Source organism: Gossypium arboreum, chromosome 8, assembly GCF_025698485.1.
Source record: "Gossypium arboreum isolate Shixiya-1 chromosome 8, ASM2569848v2, whole genome shotgun sequence".
In the NCBI taxonomy this organism is placed as follows: domain Eukaryota; kingdom Viridiplantae; phylum Streptophyta; class Magnoliopsida; order Malvales; family Malvaceae; genus Gossypium; species Gossypium arboreum.
In genome coordinates, this window is record NC_069077.1 from 139,918,055 (window position 1) to 139,945,002 (window position 26,948).

Genomic DNA, 26,948 nt, shown 5'->3' on the forward strand with positions numbered 1-26,948 from the left:
TTAATTTTTTTTTGGGGAAAAAGTGCACTTTTTTAGTTTGGCCCTTTTTTTAAAAAGGAAAAAGAAAATTTGGTTTAAAAAAAATTTGTTTGATTTTTTTTGGGGAGGAAATAAAAATTTTTTTTAAAACAGGGGAAAAATTTTTATTTTTTAAAAAGAAAAAACACTTCCATAAAAACAAAACCCCAAATTGGTTTTTTAAAAAATTTTTTAAAAAATTACAAAAGAATTTTTTTTAAAAAAAAAATTTCAATTTTAAAAAATTTTTGGGAAATAAATTTTTAAAAAACAAAATCCAAAAAATAAAAAAAAACGGTATTAAATTTAAAAATTTTGAAAACAAAAAAATTTAAAAAAAAAGAAAATTTAAAATTTTAAAAAAAGAAAAAAAAATAAAAATAAATAATAATTTAAAAAGAAAAATAAAAAAATTAAAAAAAAATTAAATTTAAATAGAAATAAATTAAAAAAAACATAAAATAAAAATTTTAAAGAATAAAAAATTAAAAATTAAAAAATTTAAAAAAATTAAATGAAAATATAAAAAAAATTTAAAAATTAAATTAAAATATATAATAAAATTTAAAAAGAAAATATATATAAAAATTAAAATTTTAAAAGAAAATTTAAATTAAATTAAAATATTTAAAAAGAAAATTAAAATAAAAATAATTACAAATTGAACGGGAAAATTTAAAACATTAAAAATAAAAAATTAAATAATAAAAAAATTAAAAATAATATTAATTTTTAAAATATAAATAATTAATAAAAAAATGAATAATTAAAATTAATGAATTTTAATAAAATAAAGGAATTAATAATATATATTTTAAAATTAAAATAAAATTAAAAAAATAATTTAAATATTAAAAAAACAATTTTAAAAAATTAATTTAAAAATAATTTTATAAAAAATTTTAAAAATAATTGGAATATTAAAAATTTAATATTAAAATTTCTAAAAATTTAAAAATAATTTAAAAATTTAAAATATTTAAAAACCTTTAAAAATTTAATAAAAATTCAATTTATAAAAAAGTTTTAATAAAATTAAAAATTATAATTAAAATATAAAATAAATTTAAAAAAAATAAATTAAAATAATAATTAAAAAAATAAAAAAATAAAAAATTTTAATTAAAAAAAAAAACAAATTTAAAAATAATTTTAAAGAAATAAAAAAATAAAAAAAATTAAAAAAAAAAAAATTTAAAAACAATTGCAAAAAAAGGTCAAAAAGGCCCAAATTAAAAATTTTCCCAAAAAAAAAAACTGGGAAAAAAAAAAAAGGGGAAAAAGAAAAAAGGAAAACCCCACCCGGGGGGTTTTTCCCGGTAAAAATTTCCCCCAAAAAAAGGTTTTATTTTTTAAAAATCTTTGGGTTGGGGAAAAAAAGGGAAAAAAGGGGGGTTTTTTAAAAATCCCCGGGGGCCCCTTTAAATTTTTTTAATTTAGAAAGGAAAAAAAGGGGGGTTTTTGTTTTTTGGGGTTTTTTAAAAAACTTTCGTTTTTATTTCCCCTTTTCAAAGGAAAAAAATTTAAAATATATAAAAAGTGTTTAAAAATAATTAAAAATAAAAAAATTTTAAAAAATATTTTAAAATTTAATTTAAAAATTAAAAAATAAAAAATTAAATTTAAAATAATTAAAAGAAAAATTAAAAAATTAAATAAAAAATATAAAAATTAAACTAAAAATAAAAAAATAATTTAAAAATAAATTAAAAATATAAAAAAAAAAGAAATATTTAATTTATTGAAAATATTAAAAATTAATAAAAAAGATAAATAGTTAAAATAAATTTAATTTAATAAATTAAAAAAATTAAAAAAAAAATAAATTAAAAAATATCAAGTTTAAAATAAAAAATTAAAATTAATCATATTAAAAATAAAATAAAAGTTAAAAATAATAAAAAAATTAAATTTAAAAATTTTAATTAAATTTAAATTTATATTAAAATTTTTTAAATTTAAAAAATAAATTTAAAAATAAAATTAAAAATTAAAAATAAAATTTAAATAATATTATTAATTTAAATAAATTTTAATTGAACTTTTTAAAAATTAAAAATATAAATTTTTAAAAAAAATATTTTAAAAATTTAAAAAAAATTAATAATAAAATTTTAAAAAAAAATAATGAAAAACTATTAAAAAACTAATAAATTTAAAATAATTTAAAATAAATTAAATAAATAAAATAAAAGAAAATGAAACCCAAATAAAAAATAAAACCAAAATTAAAAAATAAAAAAAAAGGAAATTAGAAAAATTTTAAAATTTAAGAGAAAAAATTAAAAAATAAACAAAAAAAAAAATTTTTCAAAAACCCAAAAAAGGGGGACCCAAAATTTTTTAAATTTGGGAAATAAAAAAATTTTTTAAAAAAAATGGGAAAAAAAATCAAAAAAAAAATCGGGGGGGGAAAAAAGGGGAAAAAAAAGGGGGGGGAAACGGGGCCAAAAATTTCCCCTTTTAAAAAATTTTAAAAAACCCCAAAAAAGAAAAAAAAAAAAGGGGGGGAAAAAAAAGGAAAGGGGAGGGAAAGGGGGCTTTGGGGCCCAACCCTGTAATTTTTTAAATTTTTTTTTTTTTTTTTTTCTTTATGTTTTTTGTAAATTTTTGTATTTTGGTAAAAAATAACTTTTATTTAAAAAAACTTTTCCCTTTTTATTATTTTTTTTTAAATTTTTTTTCAAACCTTGGGTTATTTTTTTTCCTTGTCCTTTTTCCTTTTTTTTTTGCTTTTTTTTTTTAAATTACAAAGGGTTTTTTTTTGTTATTTTTTTCGCCTCCTTTTTTTTCCTGTTCTTTTTTGGTTTTGGGTTAAAGGGGGGTTTGGGGGTGGGAGGGTTGGGTTTGGGGGTTTGGTTTAAGGGGTTTTGGTTTGAGGTGGGTTTTGGGTTTTTTTGGGGGGTTATTGGGTTTGTTTTGGGTTTTTTTTTTGGTTTTTTGTTTTTGGGTTTTGGGTGGTTAAAGGGGGTTAGGGGCCTTTTGTTTTTGGGTTGAAATCCCCTTTTTTTAAAACCCTTTTCTCTTTGGGAAAATTTGGAAAACAAAGGGCCCATTTGGGGTCAAGTTTAAAAGGGCCCTTTGTTTTTTCTTTTGGGCCCTTCTTTCTTTTCAAATTCCAAAGCTTAACTTTATTAAAATTTAGGGCCAATTTCCTTTACCTTTAAAGAACGGTTCAAACCTTCCAATTTAAAAGGGGAAATTTCTCAATTGGGGTTAACTGAATTTACAATTAAAACCCTACCATTTTATTTAAAAGAAAGGGTTTAAAACCCAAAAAGGTTAAATTTTTGAAATGGGATTTTAAAAAGAAATTAAAACAAAATTAAACTCAACTATTAAATTTGAAATTAATTTTGAAAAAAAATTTTAAAAACAAAAAGGGCAATTTCCCAAAATTTGATTTTTTAAAAGAATTAAAACCCAAATTAAATTAATACTTTTAAAAATTAAATTTTGAAAAAAATTAAAACCTTTGCTTAGGTAATATTTAATAAATTATTTTAAAAGTTTAAAAGGTTAAATTCCCCGGGTTGATTTAAAGAAATATTATTTTTGAAACTAAATTGAAATTATAATTCTTGACTAACTACCCCGAATTTTTTTTTGGAAAACAATTTAAAAAGGAAATTGAAAATATAATTTTACTCAACTCCTTGCAATAATTTGATTTTAAAATTTGAAAACCTAATTTTGATAATACCCTTCCAAAAGTGTTTTCGGAAAACTAATTAAAATGAAAAATAAAATTTGAAACCCCCTTTGCTTGAGTTATTTTAAAAAAAATTAATTTTGGGCCAAATAAAAGGTTTTTGGAAAAATGTTTTAATCCTCAATTGGGTTTTTAAAAAATTGAAAATTTAAAACAAAATTAAAATTTTATAAATTCAAATTTTTTTTGTTCAAAGTCTTTTCTTTGATTTTATGGCTTAATTTTAATTTTTTGTTTAATTTTAACCAGTACAATTTTTTTATTTTATCCCTTTTTCGTTCTTTTGAGGTTTTCAGTTTTTTTTCTTTTGATGAACTTTTTTGTTTCATTCTTTTTTAAAAACTTTTCTTTATTTCCCAAAATTTTTCCTTTCTTTAAATTTTTTGGAAAAAATTTTACTTTATTTAAATTTTAAAAAAATTCTTTAAAATTCAAAAAAAATATATTTCCCTAAAAGGGAAAAAAATTTTTTTATAAAATTGAAAAAAGATTTAATAATTAAATTTTTTGAAAGAATTTCTTTTAAAATCTTTTAAAAGTTGGGATCTAAATTTTATTTCCAAATTTTTGTTCCCTTTAAAAACCCCTTTTTTTTTTTTGTTTTTAAAGCCCTTTTTTATTATTTTTTTTAAACCTTTTTTTCTTAATTTTTTTTTAAATTTTTCTTTTTACCACCCTTTTTCCCTTTTTTTTTCCCTTTTTTTTTTGGGAAATTTTCCAAAAACCCTTCCCGGGAACCCTTTCCCCATCCTTTTAGCTTTCCCCTTTTCTTTCCAATTTTTTTTGGGGTTTTTTAAAATTTTTTTGGGAATTTTCCATTCTCCTTTTCTTATTTTTTTGGGGTTACTTGGAATTTCCCTAAACCCAAGGGTTTTCTGAGGCCATTTTTAATACAAAACCAAATTCCTCTTTTAATTTCCTTAAATTTGGGGAAAATGTTTGTAGCCCCAAATTTGCTTTGGGGAAAAAAAGGAGTTTTTTGGTTTCAAAAAATTTTTTCCAATCTTTTTGTTTTTTTGTTCCCCTTTCCCCCAACCCTGTTTTTTAAAATTTAATTTTGAATTGCCGCACTTTTTTCATTTTATTTTGTTTTCAAAAATGATTCTTTGAAACCTAAAGAAATTTTTAAAATCAAAGACATTAGAAAAAGGCCAATTTTGAAGAAGAAAACCCAAAATGAATATGCCATTTGACTTTTGGGAAAATTTTCCCAAACATCCTCCCCACAAAAAAAGGACGAGGTCATACGGGGCGGGACATGAATTTTTCCCATGATTTCTTTTGGCATTTTTCCCAAAATAAACCCCTTCCCAACCAATAAAAGTTTAATCTTTCCCCATATGAAACCATTGGAGGTTCCCTTTCCTTCATGGTCTTGTTCTTTCCCTTTTCGACTATCCCGATTCAAAAGTATTTGACCTTTCCCTTTTAATTTCCCCATAAAAAAATTTTCCGATTGTTCTTTTGGTTTTATTTGCTTTTATGCTTTGACTTGAAACTAAGTTGGCCAGGCTCCCCTTTTCTCTCTCAAAAGGTTAATTTTTTGACTTATTTTTTACTTTTTGAACTTAACCAAATGGCCCATCCCCATTTTTTTTTGGAATAAGGTTATTTCTTTAATTCTTAATTTCCCCCAAATTGCCTTTCAATTTTGGGTCCCTCATTTTAAATTTTAAATTTTAAAAAATATTTCGGTTCCAAACCCCCAAACCGTCTTTCGAAACCCCAACCCCTTTTAAATTTTGATTTGGGTTTTAAAAGTTCTTTTTGTTAAATTCCCTTGGGCCAATTTTTATTCTTTAAAACGTTTTTTCAAACCTTGCTTCTGGGAATGTCTTTTAAAAAAATTTTCGGGAAAAATTTACCCTTTTTTTCGTTTCCCTTAAAATCCCATTCTTCAAAATTATTTCGGCTTTCCAACCCAGGACCACATTTTATGGGGTTTTTTCAAATTTTACTATTTAAATATTTTTTCCCCAAAAGCAAATTCCCCAAACAAACCCGAAAAAAATTTTTGGTTTTTTTTTTCCGAATTTCTTTAAATTTTCCCCAGGTTTCCCCCAACCCTTTAAATTTTAAAGCCTTGGGGTCCGGGGGAAACAAAATGTTTTTTTATCCCCAAACCCATTCCTTTTTCCCGGTTGTTTTGGGGAAATTTCGCATTTTTTTACGAAAGGCTTAGAATTCCCAAAACCCAAATTCCTTTTCGTTAATTTGGTTTTTTATCCCAAATTTTACCACAAAATTCCTTTAAAAAGCCCCGAAACTGCCCTTCTTTGGAAATTTAAAAACCCAACTTCGAGGTTCCCCCTTTTCTTCCCCTGGATTTAGCAAAGTCTCAATGTTTTTTTTTCATATTCGGAATAACGTTACCGTCCATTTCCCCGAAACCCGAATGGCCCCTGTGAAAATCAATTTTTGAAGGGAAAATTGGGCCTCTTCGATTTCCCGGAAATCCACCATGAAAAAACAATTTTTTTCGTGTTGCCACCAATCAATATTTGGGAAGGAAAATTTTTTGGGCCCGTTATCCCTTTAATCCACCATTTTTTTTCCCTTTTTTTGGTCCGGATTGTTGCCAATTCGTTTTGGAGGTTGGAAACCACAAACCTTTTGCTTCCTTTTACTTAAAAATTTTGTTCATTTTAAATTTTTCCCTTGCTTCCGGTTTAAAGAGGCCCAAATCTTCATTGCCCCAGCTTTACCCTAAAACATTTTTATTAGGTAAATGTAAACTTGCCCATCTTAAATAGAAGCCCAATCTTCATTCTTTTTCCTCCAAGAAAATTTTCCTTCCAAAGATTTTCAAGGGAATCGCTTATTCTTGTCCCCATTCAACAACAAAGGAAAAAAAAAGTTTTTCCCAAATTTTAAAAACAAACCAAAATGTTTCAAGTTAGAAGTTATTAGTAAACCAAAAGAATTGAAATGGAAAAGGAAGGGAAAAAAATTAAAAAAAAGATTCATGGTAATATAAATGTAAAGAAGGCATGAAATAAAAAGATCATAAATTAGGAAACCAAAAAGTAAAAATATTTATCAATTATTTAAAGAAAAGAGCAAGAAACTAAAAAGAACAATTTATCTGGAACAATTTAATTTTAATTTCAAACTTATAAACCCGAACCCTCATCCAATTGTTTAAAAAACCGGGGAAACATCCCGAATTTTTTCCATTCTTTTCGTCACTTTTCACTTAAAAACCCTTTCAATTCCCGATTTTTACTTTCGGACCAAATTCCCGAAAAAGTTTTTGCAAAAGGGTACCCTTTGCCCCAAGCCCCTAAATTCTTGAATTCTCCTTACCTTCTTCCACCTTCTTCTTTACGTTCTGACCCCAAACCGTTTTTTACCCGCTTTAAACCCAATTTCCTTTAGTGCTCCCTAAACCCTTTAGATCCCTTCCTTGCTTAACTTGACACCCAGGTTTTTCGTTTGGGTTTTTTTTTCTTAAAAAAAATTTAATTGGGATAAAGGAAATTACCGGCCTTCTTATTTGGTTAGGCTCCAAAAGGAATAAGTTTTTCCCCCAAAACAAACCTCCATGATAAACCCTTTTAGGGGATTGGGCCCCCGGAAGGTCTAAGGCTTCCCAAAAGGAAATAAAGGGGTTAAGTAGACAATCACCCATGAAAGGGGCCCATTCCAAAGGGTTTCGACTTTCCCATGATACCGCCGTAATGCCCTTTCCATGGTGAAGGCCTTAAAGGGACTCCATATTCAAACCCCAAAAAGGAAGGTTTTGCCCATTTGGGTACCTTATATTTTTGGAAATGTGGGCGTTTACCACCTCTAATTCGGATTTCAATTAAAAGAGATAAATTTCCCATTCGTTGCCCCTTTCCAAATGTTTTCCATAACTTGTTTAAATTCAAAAACTTAGTCTAATTTGGAAAGGTTCGGGGGCCCTTGCTCAATTGCCAAACCCTTCTTTTTTAAATTTAAAATTTTTTTTCCTCATTCGGTTTTTACCCACGGGGGAAAACCTATTTTCCTGTTTCCCCCTTTTTTTTTCGTTCATTTCTTTATCCCTTTAAAAAAAATTTCCCAATTTCTTTTTTCCCAAGCTTTTTGGTTAAGTTTTAATGTTTGGGGTTTTTTCCCCAGGGGAATTGTTTAAATAAAAATTTTCTTTCAAAAAATTTTTTCCCCATATGAAAATTTTTCCAATAAATTTTTTATTTTGGGCTTTTAAAACCACTTTTTTTTCCCAAAACCCTTTAAAATCAACCCTTTCAGATTCTTTTGCCCAATTTTGTTCAAACCTCCTTTTTTTTCCTTTTCCCCTTTTTCCCCCCTTTAAATGGGCCTTTCCCCCTTTTCCCAAAACCCTAATTTGGTTTTAAACCTCCTTTTTCCCCTTTTGGGGTTTTTTGGGGAATTTGAGCATGGGGTTTTGGGCCAATTTAAAAGTTTTAATTTTGGGCCCCTTTTGGAAAGGGGTTTCCCCCTTTGGTTAGGGTTTTGGGAAATTTGTTGGTTTGGGGCATTTTTGGGAAAAAGGGTTTTATTTGGGACCCTTTTTTATTTTGGGTGTTTGGGATGAAAGGGTTTGTAATTTTGGGGGTTGGTTTTACAAGGGGAGTGTTTGTTAAAATGGGTTTGGGTTTTTTAAAGGGGGGTTTTGAGCTTTTTTTATTTGGGAAACTGGTTTAAATTGGGTTTTTTCCCGGGCTTCCCCCCACCCCCCCTTTTTTTGGTTTTCCCTTTTTCCCCAAAACCGCCTTCCCCTTTTAAGGTCAAAGATTTGGGTTTTTAAATCTTTGAGGTCCCACGGGCCGATTTCCCTCTTTGATATTGGAAAAACCCTTTTTCCCCAAAACCCCTTTTCCCAAACATTTTGGAATTTTAAAAATTTTTTTTCCCTTTTTAAGGATTTTCCCCAAAACCCGTAAATTTTGCAAATTTTTTTCCTTTAAAACCTTTTTTGGGAAAAACAAAATTTTTTTGGAAATTTGGGAAATTTTTCTTCTTTAAATCCTTTAAATTTTTGAAAAATATTTATTGGTTTTTCCTCAAACCCTCTCCCTTTAAACTTTGGCCAAATCCCCTTACAAATTTTTCCCCATTTTTAAAATTTCTTTGGTTTCCCGGTTCCAATTGGGCCCCCTTACCCCTTTTTTTTCCCCAATGGGGGGATGGGGATGGGCCCGGTTTGGGTTCCCGCCCCTTTTTGTTTGGGAGGGGGTTTTTAAAAGGCCCCATTTTTTTGGTTTTTTCTTTTGGTATGTCCCTTTTTAAATTTCCCCCTTTCTTTTGGATTTTCTTTTTGAATTCTTTTGGTTTTCCCCTTTTTCCTTTGGTTTCCCCTTTTTTTTTTTTGATTTTCCCCTTTATTCCCCAATTTTAATTGCCCCCTTCGTTGGGTTCCCTTTTTATTTTTGAGTTCCCCTTTTAAATTTTATTAATTTTTTTCAAAAGGGGTTTGTTATAAGGGATTTTTTTTAAAAAGGTTTTAAAAGAAATAAAATTAAAATTTTGAAATTTTTTTTTACCCTTAAAAAATTTATTTTTAAAAAAATTTTTAAACAACCCTTTTTTTATTTTTAAAATTTAATTTTAAAATTTTTTTAAAATAAACAAATTTTTTTCCCTTTTGAAATTCCCTACCCTGTTTTATTTTTCAGGTTGTATTCTTTTGGGATTTAAAATTTTCCCTTTCGTTTTTTTTTTTGATTTAGGCATTTTTTTTGAATTTTAACCGGTTTTCCTTTTTTTTTCCTTTTTTTCCCCTTTTTTTTTTTTAAAAAATTTCAATTTTTCCTTTTCTTTTTCCCAACCCCATTCCCTTTGTTTTAATTTTTTTCCCCAAACCAACGCTAAATTTTTCCTTTTTTTTTTTTCCAAAAACCCCCTTTTTTTAATTTTTTTCCCCTTTGTCCCCCCGGCCTTTTTAATTTTTTTTTATTTTCCCAAGGCCCTTTTCCCAAATTTGGTTTTTTTTTTGTTGTTTTTATTTCCCCTTTTTAAGGGTTTTTGGGGGGTTTGTTTCAGAATTTGGTTTTCCCCCCTTTCTTGTTTTTGTTTTTCCCAAAAGGAATTAAAGGGGTTTTTTCCCAGTTTGGTTTACCCTTTTCCTTTTCCAAAATTTTAATCCCCAACCCAAAAGGGAAATTTTTCCAAAATTTTTCCAATAACTTCCCCCCCATTAACCCAAAATCCCCAAGGTTCCAAAATTTTTCTTTCCTCCATTTTTTAAAACCCTAAAAAAAAAAAACTTGGTTCCCCCTTTTTAAGGAAACAAAATAAAACTTAGAATCCTCCGAAAAAAAAAAAAAAAAAAAAAAAAAAAAAAAAAAAAAAAAAAAAAAAAAAAAAAAAAAAAAAAAAAAAAAAAAAAAAAAAAAAAAAAAAAAAAAAAAAAAAAAAAAAATTTCCAAATTCAAAAATTCCAAATTTTCTCCATAAAGAACGGATTTTTTATTTTAAAATTCCTTAAACCGAATGCAAAACCTTTAAAAATCCTTGATCCAATATAGATAAAAAAACAATCTTGTTTAAAAATATTAAAACCATTAACAAATATTAAACCTTTTAAAGAAACATGGAAATGTAAAACAAAATTTTGATAGTATTTAAAATTATTTAATTTAAATATCATTAATTGCTAAATATTAAAAGGTTAATTTTTATTATTTAACCCGTTAACTCCACCAATGGTTAATCAATTTTATTTTGCCGTTCGAGAAATCAACCTTAAAAATCTATTAACCCAATTCAAAAAAAATTAAGTTAATTGGGTTAAATTACCTTTTAATGAAATTAAGACCTTTTAAAAAAATCTTTGAATTAACCCCTAAAGTATTAAAATTAATTACCTTAAAAAGTTTAAAACACTAAATAAATTTTAAAACTAAAAATTAATATAAAACACAAATTTTAAAAAAAAATTTAATTTAAAAAAATTAAAATTTTAAAATTTTAAAAATAAAAGCAAAATTTAAAAATTTTTACATAAAATTAATTTATTTAAAATTTAAAAACTAATTCTAATTTTTCTAACCAATAAAAATTTTTTGTATTGGAAAAAATTTTTTTTAAAAAAAGAAGAACTTTAAATACAATTAGGCACGCTAAAAGTTAATGGAACCAAATTTTTACGGAAACAGTGAATTGCTTAACAAAATTACCGGTTTTAGACCATTAAAAATAACTCAAAATTTGGTTTTATTTTGGATAAAAAAATAAACCAAAAAAAATAAGGAACCGATTAAAAAAAATATTTAAAATTTAATCAAATTTTTGAAAAAGGGAGGGTCAAAATGCAATATTGCCTTACCATCAAAAAGCAGCGTGACAGTAAAGACTAAATTGAAAAACGGATGAAATTACAGGGCCGAATTAAAACAAAAAAAATCTGATTGTGAAAGCATGAAAAAGCGGAGGGGCTAAAAGTGCAATTAGCCCCTCAGATGAAAAAACACACGGATCCTTGGAGCGGGTCGGATCAGTAGACGGGTTAGTCCAAAACGACGTCGTTTTGGAGGGCTATAAATAGGCCTAATTTCAAGAAAAAAATCATTTGCGAGGGGAAGAGAAAAAAAAAAGAAAGAGAGGAAGAGAGAGGAGGGAGAGAGGGCTACGGCCGGAGGGCCGACCACCTGGGACGGCCACCGGAGGCTCATGGGATCAAGCCTGACTACTAGTACCGGTGGTAGAAAAAGGTAAAAAGTTCTCTTTTTTTTTATATATTTTACTTGTTTATTTTATTAGTTTATTATATTTTATGTGTATGGGTGATAAAATAGATTTTAAAACGAAATAGAAATATAAAAAAAGGAAATAACCTTAGTTTTTAGCTTCTGATTCTTCGATATTTGCTATTTTCTTGCTTAGTCTGATGCTATCCTTGCATATAGATATAGACAGAATCCAGAATTCAATGTTTCTTTTTCTGTTTCTTTTTTTTTAAAAAGGGGACCCTTTTACAGTTTTCCATTCGGCTTTATATAGCCATTTACAAATCAATTTTATATCATTTTCTGTCCCTTCATTGCTGCTTGTAGGGAATGGGTGGTGCTGGTGGAGCAGGTGGCCGGCAGTCAGGGGCATGGGGCCGTCAGAGGGTTGGTGGCGCAAGTGGGGGGTAGGTTCGGTTGAACTTAGGGTTTCTGATGGGATTTGGGGTTATTGGGTCAGTGGGCCTACAAGGTTTTGGGTTTAGGTTAGTTTGGGTTCACTTTGTAATGGGTTTAGGTTAGTTGGGCTAACGGGTTATTGGGTTTTAGGTTGTAAGTGGGTTTAGGGGTATTGGGCTGTTGGGTTTTAGGGATTTGGGTTAGTATTTAGGAATGGGTTGGCAAAATTGGGTATGTACAATTAAAATAAGGTAATTAAAAATAATACCATGTATAAATATACATATATATACCTATATAATAAAACATATACTAATATTAATAATAATAGTAAGGATAATATAAAACATATATATGAAATGGCATAAGAAATATGTAACTAATAACATTAAAGTATATACATGATATATAAAATATATACAATATATACGTATATTAGAAATGATGATAGAAAAAATCTATTCATACGCTACATAAATACATTCACGTACATATATATATATATATAATAATAATAATAATAATAATAGTATTAGAAATATACATACAATGGTATAAAAGATGTATAACTAATGATGCTAAAATATATGCATAATAATATATATAAAATATATACACAATATAGTTACAAATATATATATACGCATTACGTAATATAGAATTTGGAATATACCTAATATATTAAAAGAGTATACATATAATATAATATTAAGACAAATAATAATAAAAACTATTAATAATAATATATAATATATATATCGTATAACTATTAAGTAGAAATAATGATAATGAAATGCTAATAAGTAAAACTATAATAATCATCACAGTGACAATAGTGTAATTGATATTTAAATTAAGATAAAATAATGAGAAAAGTAAAAAAAGAACGAAATTGAATAGAAAAATAAAATTTTGAGGCAAATTCGAAATAAAAATAAAAAGTAAGGGCTTATTTGAATGCGCGTGAGGTATAGGGGGATCAAATGAGAAATTTTCCCCAAACCCCAAAAACGTGCGTTTCATAGGGGACTAAATTGAAAAGCGCAAAACAAAATGGGGCCAAATTGAAAATAAAAAATGACTTAATTGTAAAAGAGTGAAAAAGTGGAAGGACCGCGCGCATAAATAACCCATTAATCAAAAACACACGGATCCTCTAGCGGGTATGGGTCGGGTCGGTCCGACCCAAGGCAAAATGACGTCGTTTTATGCCTTGGGTCTTTAATGCAAAACGACGTCGTTTTATATTATTATAAAAAGCAAAAATTTTGTAAAAAAATCATTTTTTCTTTCTTTCTCTTCAAAAAAGCTCTCTCTCTCTCTCTCTCTCAGCCCTCTCTCAGCCTGGGGATTTTCGGTGAGACTCCGATGCCGTACCTCTACTGTGCGCCACCGTCGCGCGGTGGCCGGAAGTTCAAAAGGTAACCTTTTTTTATTTTTTCATTATTTGTTTTTATTTTTAATAATATATATGTGTATGTACATAAAAAGAGAGAGAAAAATAAAAGAAAAAAAGAAAAAAGAAAAAAAAGAAATTTCGAAAGAAGAAAGAAAAAAAGAAAAAGATGCCAATCACCTTCTGTTGTTTCTGTATTTTTATTCTTGCTTTTGGTTATCTTCCGTTTTGGTGTTATTCTCTGCTTTTTGGTGATCTGAAGTCTATTGGTTGGTATTAAAATGGCCGAATCTACTGTTTTCATTCATCCAAAAATTCGTCCCCCCCATTACACTGTCTTTTGATGGCTTTTATAGCCTTTTACAAATGCTTTCCTTTTTATTATTTTATGTTTGTTGTCCATTCCTTTTAATTCCTTGCAGGTGCAGAGGGATGATGGAGCAGGTGGCTAACAGAGGAGTGGCGGTGGGTGGTGGCAGAGGTCAAAAGGCTGAAGACCCTAGGTGCGGCGCACCTAGGGTTTGGTTGCTGATTTGATTGGGATGGGCTAGGGTTTGGTGGAATTTGGGCTATTAGTTGATGGGTTTGGGTTGTGGGTTATGTTAGGGTTTAATGGGTCTTTGTATGGGTTTATTTTGGGCTGTTTGTTTAGAAATTGGGTTTTGGGTTGTTGGTTGTAAATGGGGTTTGGGTAATTTAGGCTTCTACAGTTAGCATTTAAAATCTATTTAGATTGCCACGTAGAACCACCGTTAGGGAGGTAACGGAGTTGAACGGTAGAGTAACCACTTTATAACAAAACGATACTGTAAGTGACTAAAACGTACTAAAACGTAAAATTTCAAACATAAATGACTAAAATATGATCTGAGGCAAACAAAAGTGATTATTTTTATAGTTTACCCTAATTTTTAAATTCGTAAAATATAAGGATAAGTAAAAGTATGGTACAACAAGCAATTACAATCCCCATTGTCTACATAAAATATTAGAAGGATTAATTTGAAAATGTAAGTATACAATTTGGAAAATATTGAAATTCAATTATCTTAGTAACTCTGCATCTCTAAAAATAAGCAAGGAATCTCAACTGTTTAGACACGTTTATGAAGCATCTTATAGCGGACGTCATAAACTTGGCCATTAGTGTCTTTCTGTTAGTTTAAAAGTGTTCTTTTGCTTTCATCTTATGTTATTGTTTATACCTTCTGATGTTTACCGTAATCTCATTATAGATTTCGATTATATTTATTTTTTGTAATATAATGATTAGAATTACTTATAGTTCTTTCTCAACCCATAAATAAGAGGATAATACGCTTCAGCGCTTTCAAACTTACATACTCTTATATTGACAATCCATACCAATCGAATTATGACTCAATCAACCTGTTTCAAGTTTATTTATTGAAATGTACTTTCTTTTTTTCACACTAATAAGTGACAATATATAATAAATATTGGGTCGTATCTAAAATTTTATATTTGCAGCTCTCAATAGTTAAAATATTTATATATAGTGAGAAAATTTCATTTCCTTAAATGATATAAAATACCAATTAAAGAATAAATTTATTGCTGAAATTGGACCACCCTTCTTTTGCATATATAACATCTTTTGTACCAAAACAAAACCAAATAAAATAATTGAAAGTTTTAGAAAAAATGATTAAATTCCTATTCACCTCAGGTATTATGATCATATTTCTTTGTCTGATGTAATTGATTTAGATAAATTCATGAATCAATTGATTTAATCTTTTCCGTTGAATTGATGTACTGATCGGTCCAGTTTGATTCTAACAACTTTAAATACTTTTTTTTTTGTAAAAATAGGTAAAATAAATGGTGCAGTATGTGAAGAACAATTAGGGAAATGTGATGAAAATTGCGATTTTAAATGTGAAACTTCAAAGAATGGGAAAGGAATATGTGATGAAAACGGAATATGCAAATGCGTGTATGAATGCAAGGGGCCGGGAACTAAAAGCTGCAATGTGGGAATAGGACCATGCAGTGAGCATTGCAGTGATGATTGTTGTGAACAAAATTGCGAATTTAAATATCCAGGGGTTCAAGATGGACATGGTTTTTGCTTGGATATTGCTGGGATACCTGCTTCAAATCAATGTCTTTGCTATTTTTATTGTTAAACAACAATGTATTGTCGACCATTTGCTTAGTTTGACTATTTACAATGAAATAAAATTATATAAAAAATTGATTTATTTTCTTTTATCAAGTTTAAAAACAAGCTGATTGAATGATTCGAAAATTTTTAAGTTTTAATTATTACATGAATCAAATCTGAAGGATATATGCGTAATTTTTTAGGCTGAATTCTGAGATATTCTAGATGAACTATTTCTTCTACTTAGCAAAAGATATAAATGAGTCGAGATTCATACAAATAATCTAGATGTGGTCCAAGCTTTAACTGGTAATAAGTTGGAGGATTTAAGTATCACTTTGCTTAGGAGGGTCCAATGGGTTATAAGATTTGAAAGGACAATGGTGGATTAAATATATACATAAAAAAGACAATATAACTATGGATCGGTTTGGCTAAACTAAGTTTGGGGTAGAAGTCAAGCTTATAGGTCTTCAATAATGTTTGCAATGAAGTTTTAGAAATTTTATAACAAGACAAAGCGAGTGGCGCTTTTGAGCAATTTAATTCAATGTAATTTGCTTCTTTTATTTTTCACCAAAAATAAAATAAAATAAAATAAAACAAATACTTAAACCTATTTTATAGATTTAATTTAATTATTTTGATTTAATAGATTTAATTGAACTAATTTGACTTAATAGATTTAAAATCAATATATTTTTATTAAATTTTAAATTGATGTAAAATTTGTGTAAATTACTTTAGTTTTATATTTATCAAATTTGATGTAAATTAAAATTTCTAATCATCTGTTTGATGTAAAAAAATTCTATTGTTTAATAAATATTATTTTAAACCGATATGATAGAAACATTAAATCAACTCAAAATCATATGGATAAATTCCACCGATAAATTCCCCGATTGAATCTTAAAAATATTTGGATGTTGTTTGCTTACATCAAAGCTGGAATCTTCAAAACTTGCTTTCAATAATAGGGAAAACTTCAAGGTGAGAATATTTATTTCACATCAAGTACTGTACAGTGCAGTGAACTTTTTTGCATTAGTAGAAATATAAAATAAAGCTGAAAATGCATAACAGATCAACATGCTTGAACCTAAATGCTTCTCACGATGTCATTCCATCTAGATCGAACAGAAGCAAGCAGGCAGCGGTAGTTCGTTGCAAAGAATGCCGATAATGTTCAGTTATTATAAAAAGTCAAACGAAGAATTGCTTGATATACCATTAAATTTTTAGACCGGAATGAATGGCAACCACGCCCCCGACAAGATTTTCATACTCGACCTTCTGAAATCCGGCATCCGCAATCATTGAAGCAAACTTCTCCTGCGTTGATGAATTTTTCATAATTATTTTATGGCAACATAGCGGAGCTGAAATTAGGATCACCGATGAATACAGAACCGATAACTCCAGAAAAACTTGAGCAATTCACTTGAAATGAAAATCCCAGAATTTCATACTTTATGTTCCAGATTTCTAGCCACCTTGAATTAACTTATTTTCCAGGTAATCAAAAATGCATCAAGTAATTAATTGCATATTACTCAGAAGTAATAAGAAGGTATGGACGACTTAATTATGACCTGTGGTGGAAAACGGCGGATACTTTCAACTAGGTACTGGTAAGATTCTCTATCACCTGCAACAATCTCTCCCAGTCGTGGGATAACCGAGAAAGAATAAAAGTCATACCTGCATGAAGGGCAAAAAGTTCTTAGAACAAGACTAAAGTAACCTGAATCTGATAAAATATGAAGAACATACATGAAGTGCCAAAAGAAAGCTCCACTAAGACTAGCTGTAAAATGAAATCTCACATGAATTTTTGAAAGTTAACAAGATGGATACTTATTAGTTGGAAAATGAGGATTCCATTGATGTACTAGTTTTCTACAATTAGTAGTTTATTTGGCATGTAATTTAAACGTGAATCATGTCAAAGATTCTCCAGCTTTTATTTTCTAGAATTTATCACTTTCTTAAAAGGTTATTTAGTATGGTAGAAAAATTACTCTATGGTGTAAAGTAAAATATTTGCAAGAACAAAGTAGCTAAATGGAAATTTATATAAAGCAAAATGGTATAGTCTTAACAAAAGTTTCACTCTTTAGGGAACTTGCATAGATCATTTATGTTCTAAAAGAAATTTTTATCGAACAGTTGCATTCAATATGAAAAGGGTGAAGGATACTCACAGTTCCTTAAATACAGGAATGTCAACATGGCTCAGTTCGAGACAAAGGAATCTTCCTCCCCGTTTCAAAACCCTGAGAGAGAGAGAGATGGGCACCAACATTATAGACACTATAATTCATAACACAAACCTTATTCAGCTATGGAACAGTCTGTGCCACTGCGTGGAAGTAGGTCCACAGCACAAAACAGGTAGCGAATTCTTAAAATTACGAGATTGTGAACAAAGAAAAGGAAGTTGGAAATGGAATGTTCTTTCTCTTTGCATAGAATCAACTTCATAAGTATGCCACAGAATATAATTAACACCAATTCTTAGTCTAACCTATAATGAAAATGAAAAAGAAAAAGACACAAGTTTTTGCTGAACCAGTGAACCATGAACTTAGAAATAAGCAGCATGAAAACCACAGCAAGGTATTATAATGAATAGATGAATTCAGCTTCATATTTCATTTACCATGTTTTCTAATTATCTTCATAATTCATCTCATACATAAACTGGTTCGAGAATACAGCAAGCTCGAGGGCATTCATGCATAGATGCTCCTGGGAAATTTGCTAACCCCATGAATTCAAGTCATAATCCGGCAGTCTACCTCGGTACTACTTTTGAGTATTAGTTGTAAACCTAAGAGAATACAGTTTATTTCACCAAAAGTTACAGAATATTCAGTTCCTTAATCACTTTACTCAAAGCCATGATTACTGTTGGTCACAAGAAAGAAAACGTCCCTTTTCTAAACAAGTTATAGTACCAGTCTCTCCAATTTATCTACATGGGCTTGGTTTCCTAGAGGGAATTAGAATATAGAATATATCAGACGGTTCTGTAAAGAAAATGACACTATGAACTAAAAGAAAGGGAGGTCAAAAGTTTGAAGTTTACCTATAAGCTTCAGAAAGAACTTTCTCTATGTGGGTGACATTTCTAATTCCAAATGCAATGGTATAACCATCCATTGAATTATCTTCAAAACTTAGGGCTTCTGCATCTCCTTGCACCCATACAAGAGATTTGTCTTCTCCAAGACCTAAAAGCACAGGGAAACAGGATAAAAAAAAAAAAAGAAAAAGAAGAAATAGTAACATTGAGGTGACGTACAAAATTTCCCTCACAAATAATTTTTCACCTTTAGGAGATAAAATATAATCCATTCAACAACAAACTTATTCTTTTATTTACCTTTCTCTAGGGCACGATTTTTTCCAACATCTAACATGTTTGGGTTGATGTCGCAGACATATATCCGAGTTTCTTCCTGTAGGTCATCATTGAGTGGATCTTGTAATGCTCTGCGTTTGATGCTGTTAACACTTTCCAGAATCCTGAAAGCAACATCACCTGCACATTCAGCATTTTTAACCTAAGGAATACAGCTTCAGTTTACATCAAGAAAATAGAATGAAGCATAGTAACACCCCAAACTTGTCTCGTTTGATTTTACACTAGAAAATGACAAATAAATTTCATTTTAAGGAGCTAAGATTCACTTCCAAGGTTATACTATTATGAGTGTTATTCATTATACTCACATTGCCCAAATTAATCATCCAACCAATAGAACTACAACAGCTAGCCTAATTCTTTTTTCACTTTTGCAGTTCTTATATTTTCCCGTAACCTCACCATATTTATTGTTTGCCGGTGTTTATGCTTTATCCACTACAAGAAATGCACATATACTTCGTTCAACAAGGAAAGCCTACCTGTTCCACCAGCTACATCAAGATGTTTCATTCCTGGAAATGGGCTCAGTTTGGAAACCAATCTGATAAATTGGGCAGAAGATTTAAAATAGAGAAAGCAACAAGATGATAAAAGTGAAATAATAAGAACAAAAATGCATACAAAATCCAACCTATCCTTCCACAGTCTATGTAGTCCGCCACTCATGAAGTCATTCATGAGATCATAGTTTGAAGCAACATTGCTAAAGACTTTACCAACCATTTGGCTTTTCTCTTCTTCTCGTACTTCTTTAAACCCTGAAAACATAACACTAGTAAAATTCATAATGATAGTGACACAAGGGAGGTTGTAGGAATTCAGATACAAGTATAGGGTGACGTATTTGAGATTTGAGCATTAAGAGCAAAGAAAATTGCATATATGCATCTGGTATATGGATACGAAATATGCATAGTTGACCTTTTTGTGATAAGAAATAGCTACTTCCGAAACCTATACTTCCATGGTTTTCACATCAGCCATCTATTTTCCAATTTGTGTGCTACAAAAAATAGTGTCATATTTCCATCTAAAGTGAAGTTGCCTACAGTAATTCGGATCTTCATGTTTCAAGGCACAAACAAAACCAGATAAAGTCTCTTGGAAGAACCGCAAAGGTATTGATGAAGACATTGAAAACATGCATAAAGATATGCTAAGCATTTCAAATATATTGATGAGCAAAATTGAATAAATAAATCAAATAAGCAAGAATCAATATTTCATTTTGTTTCTTTTATTTTTATTTATTTTTCTGTAGAGAAAGAAAGAACCAGACAAATACCAAAACTTGTGGCATGTGAATGTAACAGAGAAGCAGAACACAGCTTGGGCGAGATTCGACCGCTGAGATTCTTAGTTACCAGCCTGAGAGCCATTCCCCTACAACGATTGCCTACAAAAAAGCTCACATTCACTTTCTACTTACAATAGTAAGATCTATATTACCCGGATTCTTCATTTTCTCCAAAGCAAACATGGGATATAAAAATGAAAAAAACTTATACAAAATTGAGCATATAAACTTGCTCCAAATCCAAGTAACATAAAAAAAATGAGTCCTCTACAATTAAGAAGATGATACAAATAAAATTCTTATAACTTATAGTTAAGTAATTAGCAAATTTGGAAACAACCCACCATTTATCCCATATTTGGATTGAATAATAACATCCAAAATTCAACAGAGAATGAATCATTTAAAGAGAACTGGAGCTTAAGCATATTATATAAACAGAATTACTAGCTGGTAGAGAATTAGAAACTTTTTAGTTAAATTTCACTAACTCGGAACATATCCTGCCCTGACCCCGACCCCGACCCGAAATTCTACACCCGTCCCCCGACCCGAATTTTATTTCATTTCATTGCTTCAAGCCAATTCTTTAATTAACAATTCACTCAATTATTTTGATTTATAAAACAGTGGTGAATCAAAGATTTGTCAATGCAATGAACTCCTCAAAAATTTAGATTTGCCAACAAATTTGCTTACTCGATACAAATGTATATGTTGCTTTTCAGCAGAGAAAATCAAATAAATTTATCCAAGAAAAAGTAAAAAGAGAATGTGAAGAATAACCTGCTTTCACTGTGTCGATTTGTATGGAGAAACGAAACCTCCAGGGCCCAGCAGATTTCGATCGTGACTGAAAATGGTGAAGACAGAGATGGCGTTGGATATTGGCGAAAGGATCAATGGAATAACGAAAATCACTGATAATTTTGGGGTTTTAGGGTACTAAAGACTAAACAGAGGCGGCAGTGGGACAAAAGTCTCGGGAGAGTTAAATCGTAAATAAAAATATAAAGAGAGATAATTTTGTAAATATCCCAGGTGAGTCGGGGGTGGGTTTATTCTATATCGACCCCTTAAGTTTAAAAAATTAACTCGAATCAACCGAAACATTAATATTTGTTTTTAATTTGACAAATTTATTTGAAAAAAGGATAATTTATTAATACAATAAAAAATAAAGTATAAATTGGTCAAATATTTTAGATTTCACCCTAAATCTTGTAATACAAGATAAGACTTTATTGATAGTTTATTAATATCGTGCAATTTTATTGAAACTTGAGGACCAATTTAAAATATTTTCCATAGTTAAAGGACGTATTCTGGAATTAACCCTTAACTTTAAATGGAACAAAAGTAGTTTTGGGTTTAAGCTGTTAATCCTCCACAAAGGATATAGTATTTAACCCTTCAAAACTCCAGCCGCCCTTCTCACACTGTCAAACTCCATCGCGTTGCCGTCGCATATCCGCCGCCGGAGTTGATAGGATGTCGAGTCGGCCTGAATTGCAAGCCCCGCCGGAGATTTTCTACGACGACGTAGAAGCTCGAAAATACACTTCCTCATCTCGTATTGCTGAAATACAGGTTCACTTTGCAGTTATTTTTCCTTTTATTTTGTGTATAATTTTATTAGCTGCTGAAATTACTAAGTATTGAAATTTGGGTTTTTTGTAAAAAAAAAAAAATAGACAAAGCTCTCTGAGAGAGCACTGGAACTTCTGGCTTTGCCCGATGATGGAGTCCCAAGGTTGCTCCTTGATATCGGTATATATATTTATTTCTCTGCTCAAACAAAAATAAAATAAAATGAAATTACCCTTTTTTTAATATTTAATTTGTAATATTTTGTTGTTATTTTAGGTTGTGGATCAGGGCTTAGTGGGGAGACAATAACTGAGAATGGTCACCAATGGATTGGTTTCGATATTTCTGAATCAATGCTTAGTAAGTTTAGTTCTTATTTTTTGTTGTTGAAACTTAATTTTTTGACACATTTGTAATAAATGGTTTTAAGTGTTTTTTTTTTTTTGGCTTTGATTTATAGATGTTGCTTTGCAAAATGAGGTTGAAGGAGATTTGTTACTTGGTGATATGGGTCAGGTAAATTACCAAGTTCTTAAAAATCTTCAAATTAAACCGATGTTATTGTAGCTGTTTTCGGACATGTTTCTTAAATGAGGACTTCATTATACTATATTAATTTTCAGGGCTTAGGACTTCGACCTGGAGTTATCGATGGAGCTATTAGTATCTCTGCTGTTCAGGTATGCTTTTGGTCAATATTTTGCTTCACCATTTTCATATATTCAAGTTCAATTCCATGCTTCGAATATTCTGAATTCTGTAAATCTTGGCTTGTGTATGAAAAAAACTTATTTCATTATGGATCAGATTACCATTTCAACTGTTATTAATTTGAATGTATGTTACTTTGGAAATCCCCTTACGTCTTATGGGAGCCTCGGTTTTCTGTTTGTCCGTCGTAAATTTTCGGGTTTCAATCGTTATCAAGAATGCACTTGCTATAGTAATCTAATTGAATTCGCCCCTTTAAAACCCGGAAACAACCTCTCTGAGTAAATATAGAGAATGCTGCATATATTGTGACCTTCCCAGAACCCTGCTTCTGGTGGGAGCCTGCAAATAAGTGTACCATACAGTGTCTCATAGTTTTTACAATAAAAGTCTTTGAAATGTCGATTGGGTTTGCGGAGAAAGAAACAATCATTTATCTTAAAATGTTATGTGGTCAGCACTTGTTCTTTGGGTGCAAAATTTCTCTTTATGGAGAGGATTAATGTGACTTAAGCCTGCAATTTATTCTCCAAAGCGTTCTTGTAATTGGTTTAAACTGAAGCAGTTTAAAGACTTCATATTCGTGCTCATGATTTCTTTTCTCCTTTCGTTGCTTTGGCATGCAGTGGTTATGCAATGCTGACAAGTCCTCTCACGAGCCAAGATTGAGATTAAAGTATGTTAATGGTTTTTATGTATCTAGTTTTTTGTAAATGGGAAATGTATTTCGGTAAATTTAATATGGTTGATATGATCTTTTAGGGCTTTTTTCGGATCATTATATAGATGCTTAGCAAGGGGAGCTAGAGCAGTGCTCCAAGTATATCCTGAAAATCTAGCCCAACGTGAGCTAATTTTGAGTTATGCAATGCGCTCTGGATTTGCTGGTGGCGTGGTTGTCGATTACCCGCACAGGTATGTTGCGATCCCATATGAACTATTTATGATCGGCTTTACAATTGCCATCTTTCTTCGTGTCCATATATGTGTTTGGTGGGATGGATTGTTTGAGTTAATGACAGCTATGCATACACTTGCTTCTATTCCTTTTTCTTGTTCACGATGAACTTGTTTTAGATCCAATTGTTCATGCCTCCAATTGGATCATACGATTTGTTCCATTGCTTTTAATGGAATCAAGATTTGCAGTCTCGTTTATTCAGCAGTCTCGTTTATTCAGAGGCAATGGAATGTATTGCATGAAATTATCGACATTTCATGATTACTGGTGTTATTTTCCTGCTATTATGTCCTTGCGGGCATTTGTATCTTAGCATTCCACTTCTTTTTACCTTATGCCTCTCGTACTGTGCATTTTCATTTTTGTTTATATTATATTTATCCATCTATTGTATCTTTGTTAGTGCATGGTTTTCAGAACTGAACCATTGGTTGAATTGGTCAGGCCACCGGTTCATCAGTCCAACCAGTCCGTCTGGTTCAATTAAAGAAATCATTAAAAGAATCTTAAAAATTTAAAATTATGTATTAAAAATTCAGTTCAACTGGTCCATACTGATTTGATGCCCTTCTCTGCACTGGTACCTTGGCCTATTCACGGTCTGACCGGCCAGCCTAGTCCAGTTCAAACAACCTTGCACTAGTTTAGGGAAAGGTGCTATCGCTTCTATCGCATGGAATATAATTTAGGTGAAAATATGCATTCATGAACATAGGAGAGAGTTCCAATAGAACACCCTTTCTTTTAAATATATAGATAGATGGACATTTCGTTGTATCATTTTAAGCACTCTAACACTAACTAATTGTCTTCCTCCAGTACCAAGAAGAGAAAAGAATACCTTGTCCTCACTTGTGGCCCGCCGTCCCTCAGCTCTGTCGTTCCCAGTGGAAAAGGTGAAGACGGAGAGAGTTGTTCTGACGATGAGAGCAGTGGAGATGAAGAAAATCAGACGGTGAGCCTATATATATATATGTATATATATGTATCATATTACATGCTTTATTGCCCTATACCAGTCAAAGCCTGCACTTTTTTTCCTGGAAAACGAAATAAATAAGTGGTTTACAAAGTTTAGTACATTGCTCGTTGTTGCTTCGGTTTCTGCCGCCACAATGACTGCAACTACTTATATGTCGTTGTGTTTTTCGGGGTTTTGTTGCAGGTTTGCATTTCGGACAGGCATAGACCTCAGAAAAAGCAGAAAGTAAACAAGAAAGGGAAGGGCAGAGAATGGGTGTTGAGGAAGAAGGACCAGATGAGAAGGAAAGGGAATGTCGTTCCCCCTGACACAAAGTACACTGCTCGAAAACGGAAAGCTCGTTTCTAACCAGCTATGATATTATAGATCTGAAAGTTTTGGGATGAACTAGTTTTACATATATCATGGTTTATTATCACTTTGAAAGTAATAGTTAACGAGTCTAATGGTGATTTAAGGTTTTGGTTATTGTATCGATACATACATATCTCTGTGTTTTGGTTTTAAGAAAATATTGATATATATAATATATATGGATGTGTTTTATGAGTATGATTTGGAATTTTGGAATGTAGAGAAATTTTCTAAAATAAGAAGCATTAATATTTAATTACACAAACATATTTTTATACTAATATTTTTAGAGGTTAAACTCCCAAAATAGTCACTTTTGCTTGTCTCACGTTATAGTTATAGTCACTTATGTTTGAAATGTATAATTTAATCACTTATGTTATTGTGTTGTAACATTTTAGTCATTAAGTCATTAATTGTTATTAATGAGGTAACGGTAAACTGATGTATTTTTTTCCTTCTTTTGTGTTTTTATAACTTTCTTTTTCTTTTTCTTTATCCATTCTCTTCTGCTTCTTTTTTTTGTTTTTTCCTTTTTTCATATTTTTTAACTAGTTTTCCTATGTTTTTCATCGGGTAAAATTAGACCACAAATTCGTTTCACTTGAAAAAATTAAATTGTTTAAAAATTAAAAGTACATAGATTAGTTTTAACAAATGGAAAATATAGAAAAACTATGTTAAAATAAATAGAGAAGGGAATAAAATAGAGAGAGAAGTAGAAAGAAGAGAATGAAAAATAAAGAAAAAAATTAAAAGAACATAAAAAAATTAAATTGCTCAAAATAAAAAATATGGGAACTAAATAAATTAATCTAAAAATTTGTTTAAAATAATGATTTAATGGGTGCATCACTTACCATTACACGATATGACAATTAACAACTCAATAGCTAAAATGTGAGTGACTAAAACGTAATATTTCAAACATAAGTGACTAAAATGTAACTTGAAGTAAACAAAAGAGACTATTCTAATAGTTTATTCTAATTAAAAATAAGTTAGTAATATTATTTTTATACATCTTTAAATCCAATTAACGTTATTCAATTCAATCTAACGCTATATGTGAGTAATATATTTAATATATTTTGTTTATGTCACGTAAAAATTAATTTATAATGTAATATTACAATGTAAACACTAAAAATATAAAAATATATATAATAATATAATATAATATAATATAATATTATTATATGTTAAACTACATTGTAGGAAATTAATTATGGTAAAATTTTCTATGTTAAACTACATGTTATAATGGCTGATTGAGTTTTAGCTCGATTGGCATGAGTATTATTGTCAATACATGATGACTTTTGTTCGAATGCGCTGAAACGCATTATACTCCTATTTATAAATTGAGGAGGGACTATGGATAGTTTATAGGCATGATAGCAATTAATTAATTTTTAAAAGTAAAAAAAATATTTTTATAATTTTATTTGATTTTTTAAAACTTTAAATTTTTAAACCTTAATTAATTACCGATGTGGCATCCACGTGACAATTCATTTTAAGGTGATTTGATAAATATCACAAGTTTAAGGGCTAAAAGAAGTGAAAATTTAAATAAAGGACTAAAATGATTTTTTATAAAATTTGAATTCCAAATAAATTATTATACTATGAATACTATACACTCATGCTAAAACATATAAGAACACGTCATTTCTTATGATTCACTATACATGTATGAATTTACAAGCTGTTAGTGCATTAAATATGAAATATAAATTCACAACTTTTAAAATAAATATAATAGTAAATTTAATCCTTAACATTTATATATTATGTCAATTCAGTATTAATTTTAAAAATTACCTCTTAACTTTTACATATTATGTAATTTGATTTTTATTTTTTGCAATCTTGCTTTTATTTCGACAATAAGGGTTAATTTTAAAAGAATAAGACAATAGTAAAATTATTAACTTGGATTTTTGTGTTCCATTTTTTGTATATTTTCAATTAAATTTAATTAAAAAGCTTGTTTTTTAGAAAGAAAAATAAAACTACAAAACGATCAAAGTACATAATATATAAAAGTTGAGAGTTAGTTTTTAGAATCAAAATTAAATTAACATAATGTATAAAGAGTTAAATTTGCTATTATGCAAATTTTAAAAGCTTTCAAGTCATTTTTATGTTAGCCATTTAAACGTTGATGACCAAAAAAGGTAAAATCAAATATTTAAATGACTATTTTGTAATTTTCTTATAGTTGAGTGATAAAAAAATAAATTTACCAATAGGTGACCACAGTGTGGTTTACCCCG

General features: G+C 29.3%; 2 protein-coding genes across 7 annotated transcripts in view; one reads left to right on the forward strand and one right to left on the reverse strand.

Moving 5' to 3' along the window:
- Positions 1-26,948, forward strand: part of LOC108469589 (valine--tRNA ligase, mitochondrial 1) — a 90,159-nt gene that overhangs the window by 55,412 nt on the left and 7,799 nt on the right. Inside the window, exons 1-9 of one of the 6 annotated variants that reach the window (XM_017770503.2) lie at positions 21,442-21,658; positions 21,763-21,838; positions 21,935-22,018; positions 22,119-22,174; positions 22,282-22,338; positions 22,996-23,045; positions 23,132-23,284; positions 24,150-24,285; positions 24,496-24,864. The exons of 1 other annotated variant lie outside the window; for it this stretch is intronic. In XM_017770503.2, the coding sequence (XP_017625992.1) occupies positions 21,560-21,658; positions 21,763-21,838; positions 21,935-22,018; positions 22,119-22,174; positions 22,282-22,338; positions 22,996-23,045; positions 23,132-23,284; positions 24,150-24,285; positions 24,496-24,660 (876 nt within the window). In that variant the 5' untranslated portion in view covers positions 21,442-21,559 and the 3' untranslated portion in view covers positions 24,661-24,864. Of the gene's footprint in view, positions 1-2,452; positions 2,458-2,524; positions 2,529-8,348; positions 8,353-21,441; positions 21,659-21,762; positions 21,839-21,934; positions 22,019-22,118; positions 22,175-22,281; positions 22,339-22,995; positions 23,046-23,131; positions 23,285-24,149; positions 24,286-24,495; positions 24,865-26,948 lie in introns of those variants that run through there. 4 more of the 6 variants (XM_053031768.1, XM_053031767.1, XM_053031769.1 and 1 more) reach the window with 4 other exon arrangements.
- On the reverse strand, positions 16,338-21,079 carry LOC108467856 (2-methoxy-6-polyprenyl-1,4-benzoquinol methylase, mitochondrial). Its single transcript, XM_017768669.2, has 9 exons — positions 20,855-21,079; positions 20,057-20,167; positions 19,403-19,529; positions 19,251-19,312; positions 18,727-18,885; positions 18,430-18,574; positions 17,543-17,614; positions 16,931-17,039; positions 16,338-16,670 (listed from the first exon to the last, which is right to left on the reverse strand). Exons 2-9 carry the CDS (start codon positions 20,148-20,150, stop codon positions 16,569-16,571), a joined length of 870 nt encoding a protein of 289 aa, XP_017624158.1. The 5' UTR covers positions 20,151-20,167; positions 20,855-21,079; the 3' UTR covers positions 16,338-16,568.

Bases quoted from the DNA above. Each gene is read 5' to 3' on its own strand.
- LOC108467856 (XM_017768669.2), bottom strand. From the start codon at position 20,150: ATGGCTCTCAGGCTGGTAACTAAGAATCTCAGCGGTCGAATCTCGCCC. The intron at 17,615-18,429 runs GTAAACTTCAAA...TCTCTCTCTCAG, and splicing joins GTTCTTTCTGAAGCTTATAG to GGTTTTGAAACGGGGAGGAA. The intron at 16,671-16,930 runs GTCATAATTAAG...TCATCAACGCAG, and splicing joins TCCGCCGTTTTCCACCACAG to GAGAAGTTTGCTTCAATGAT.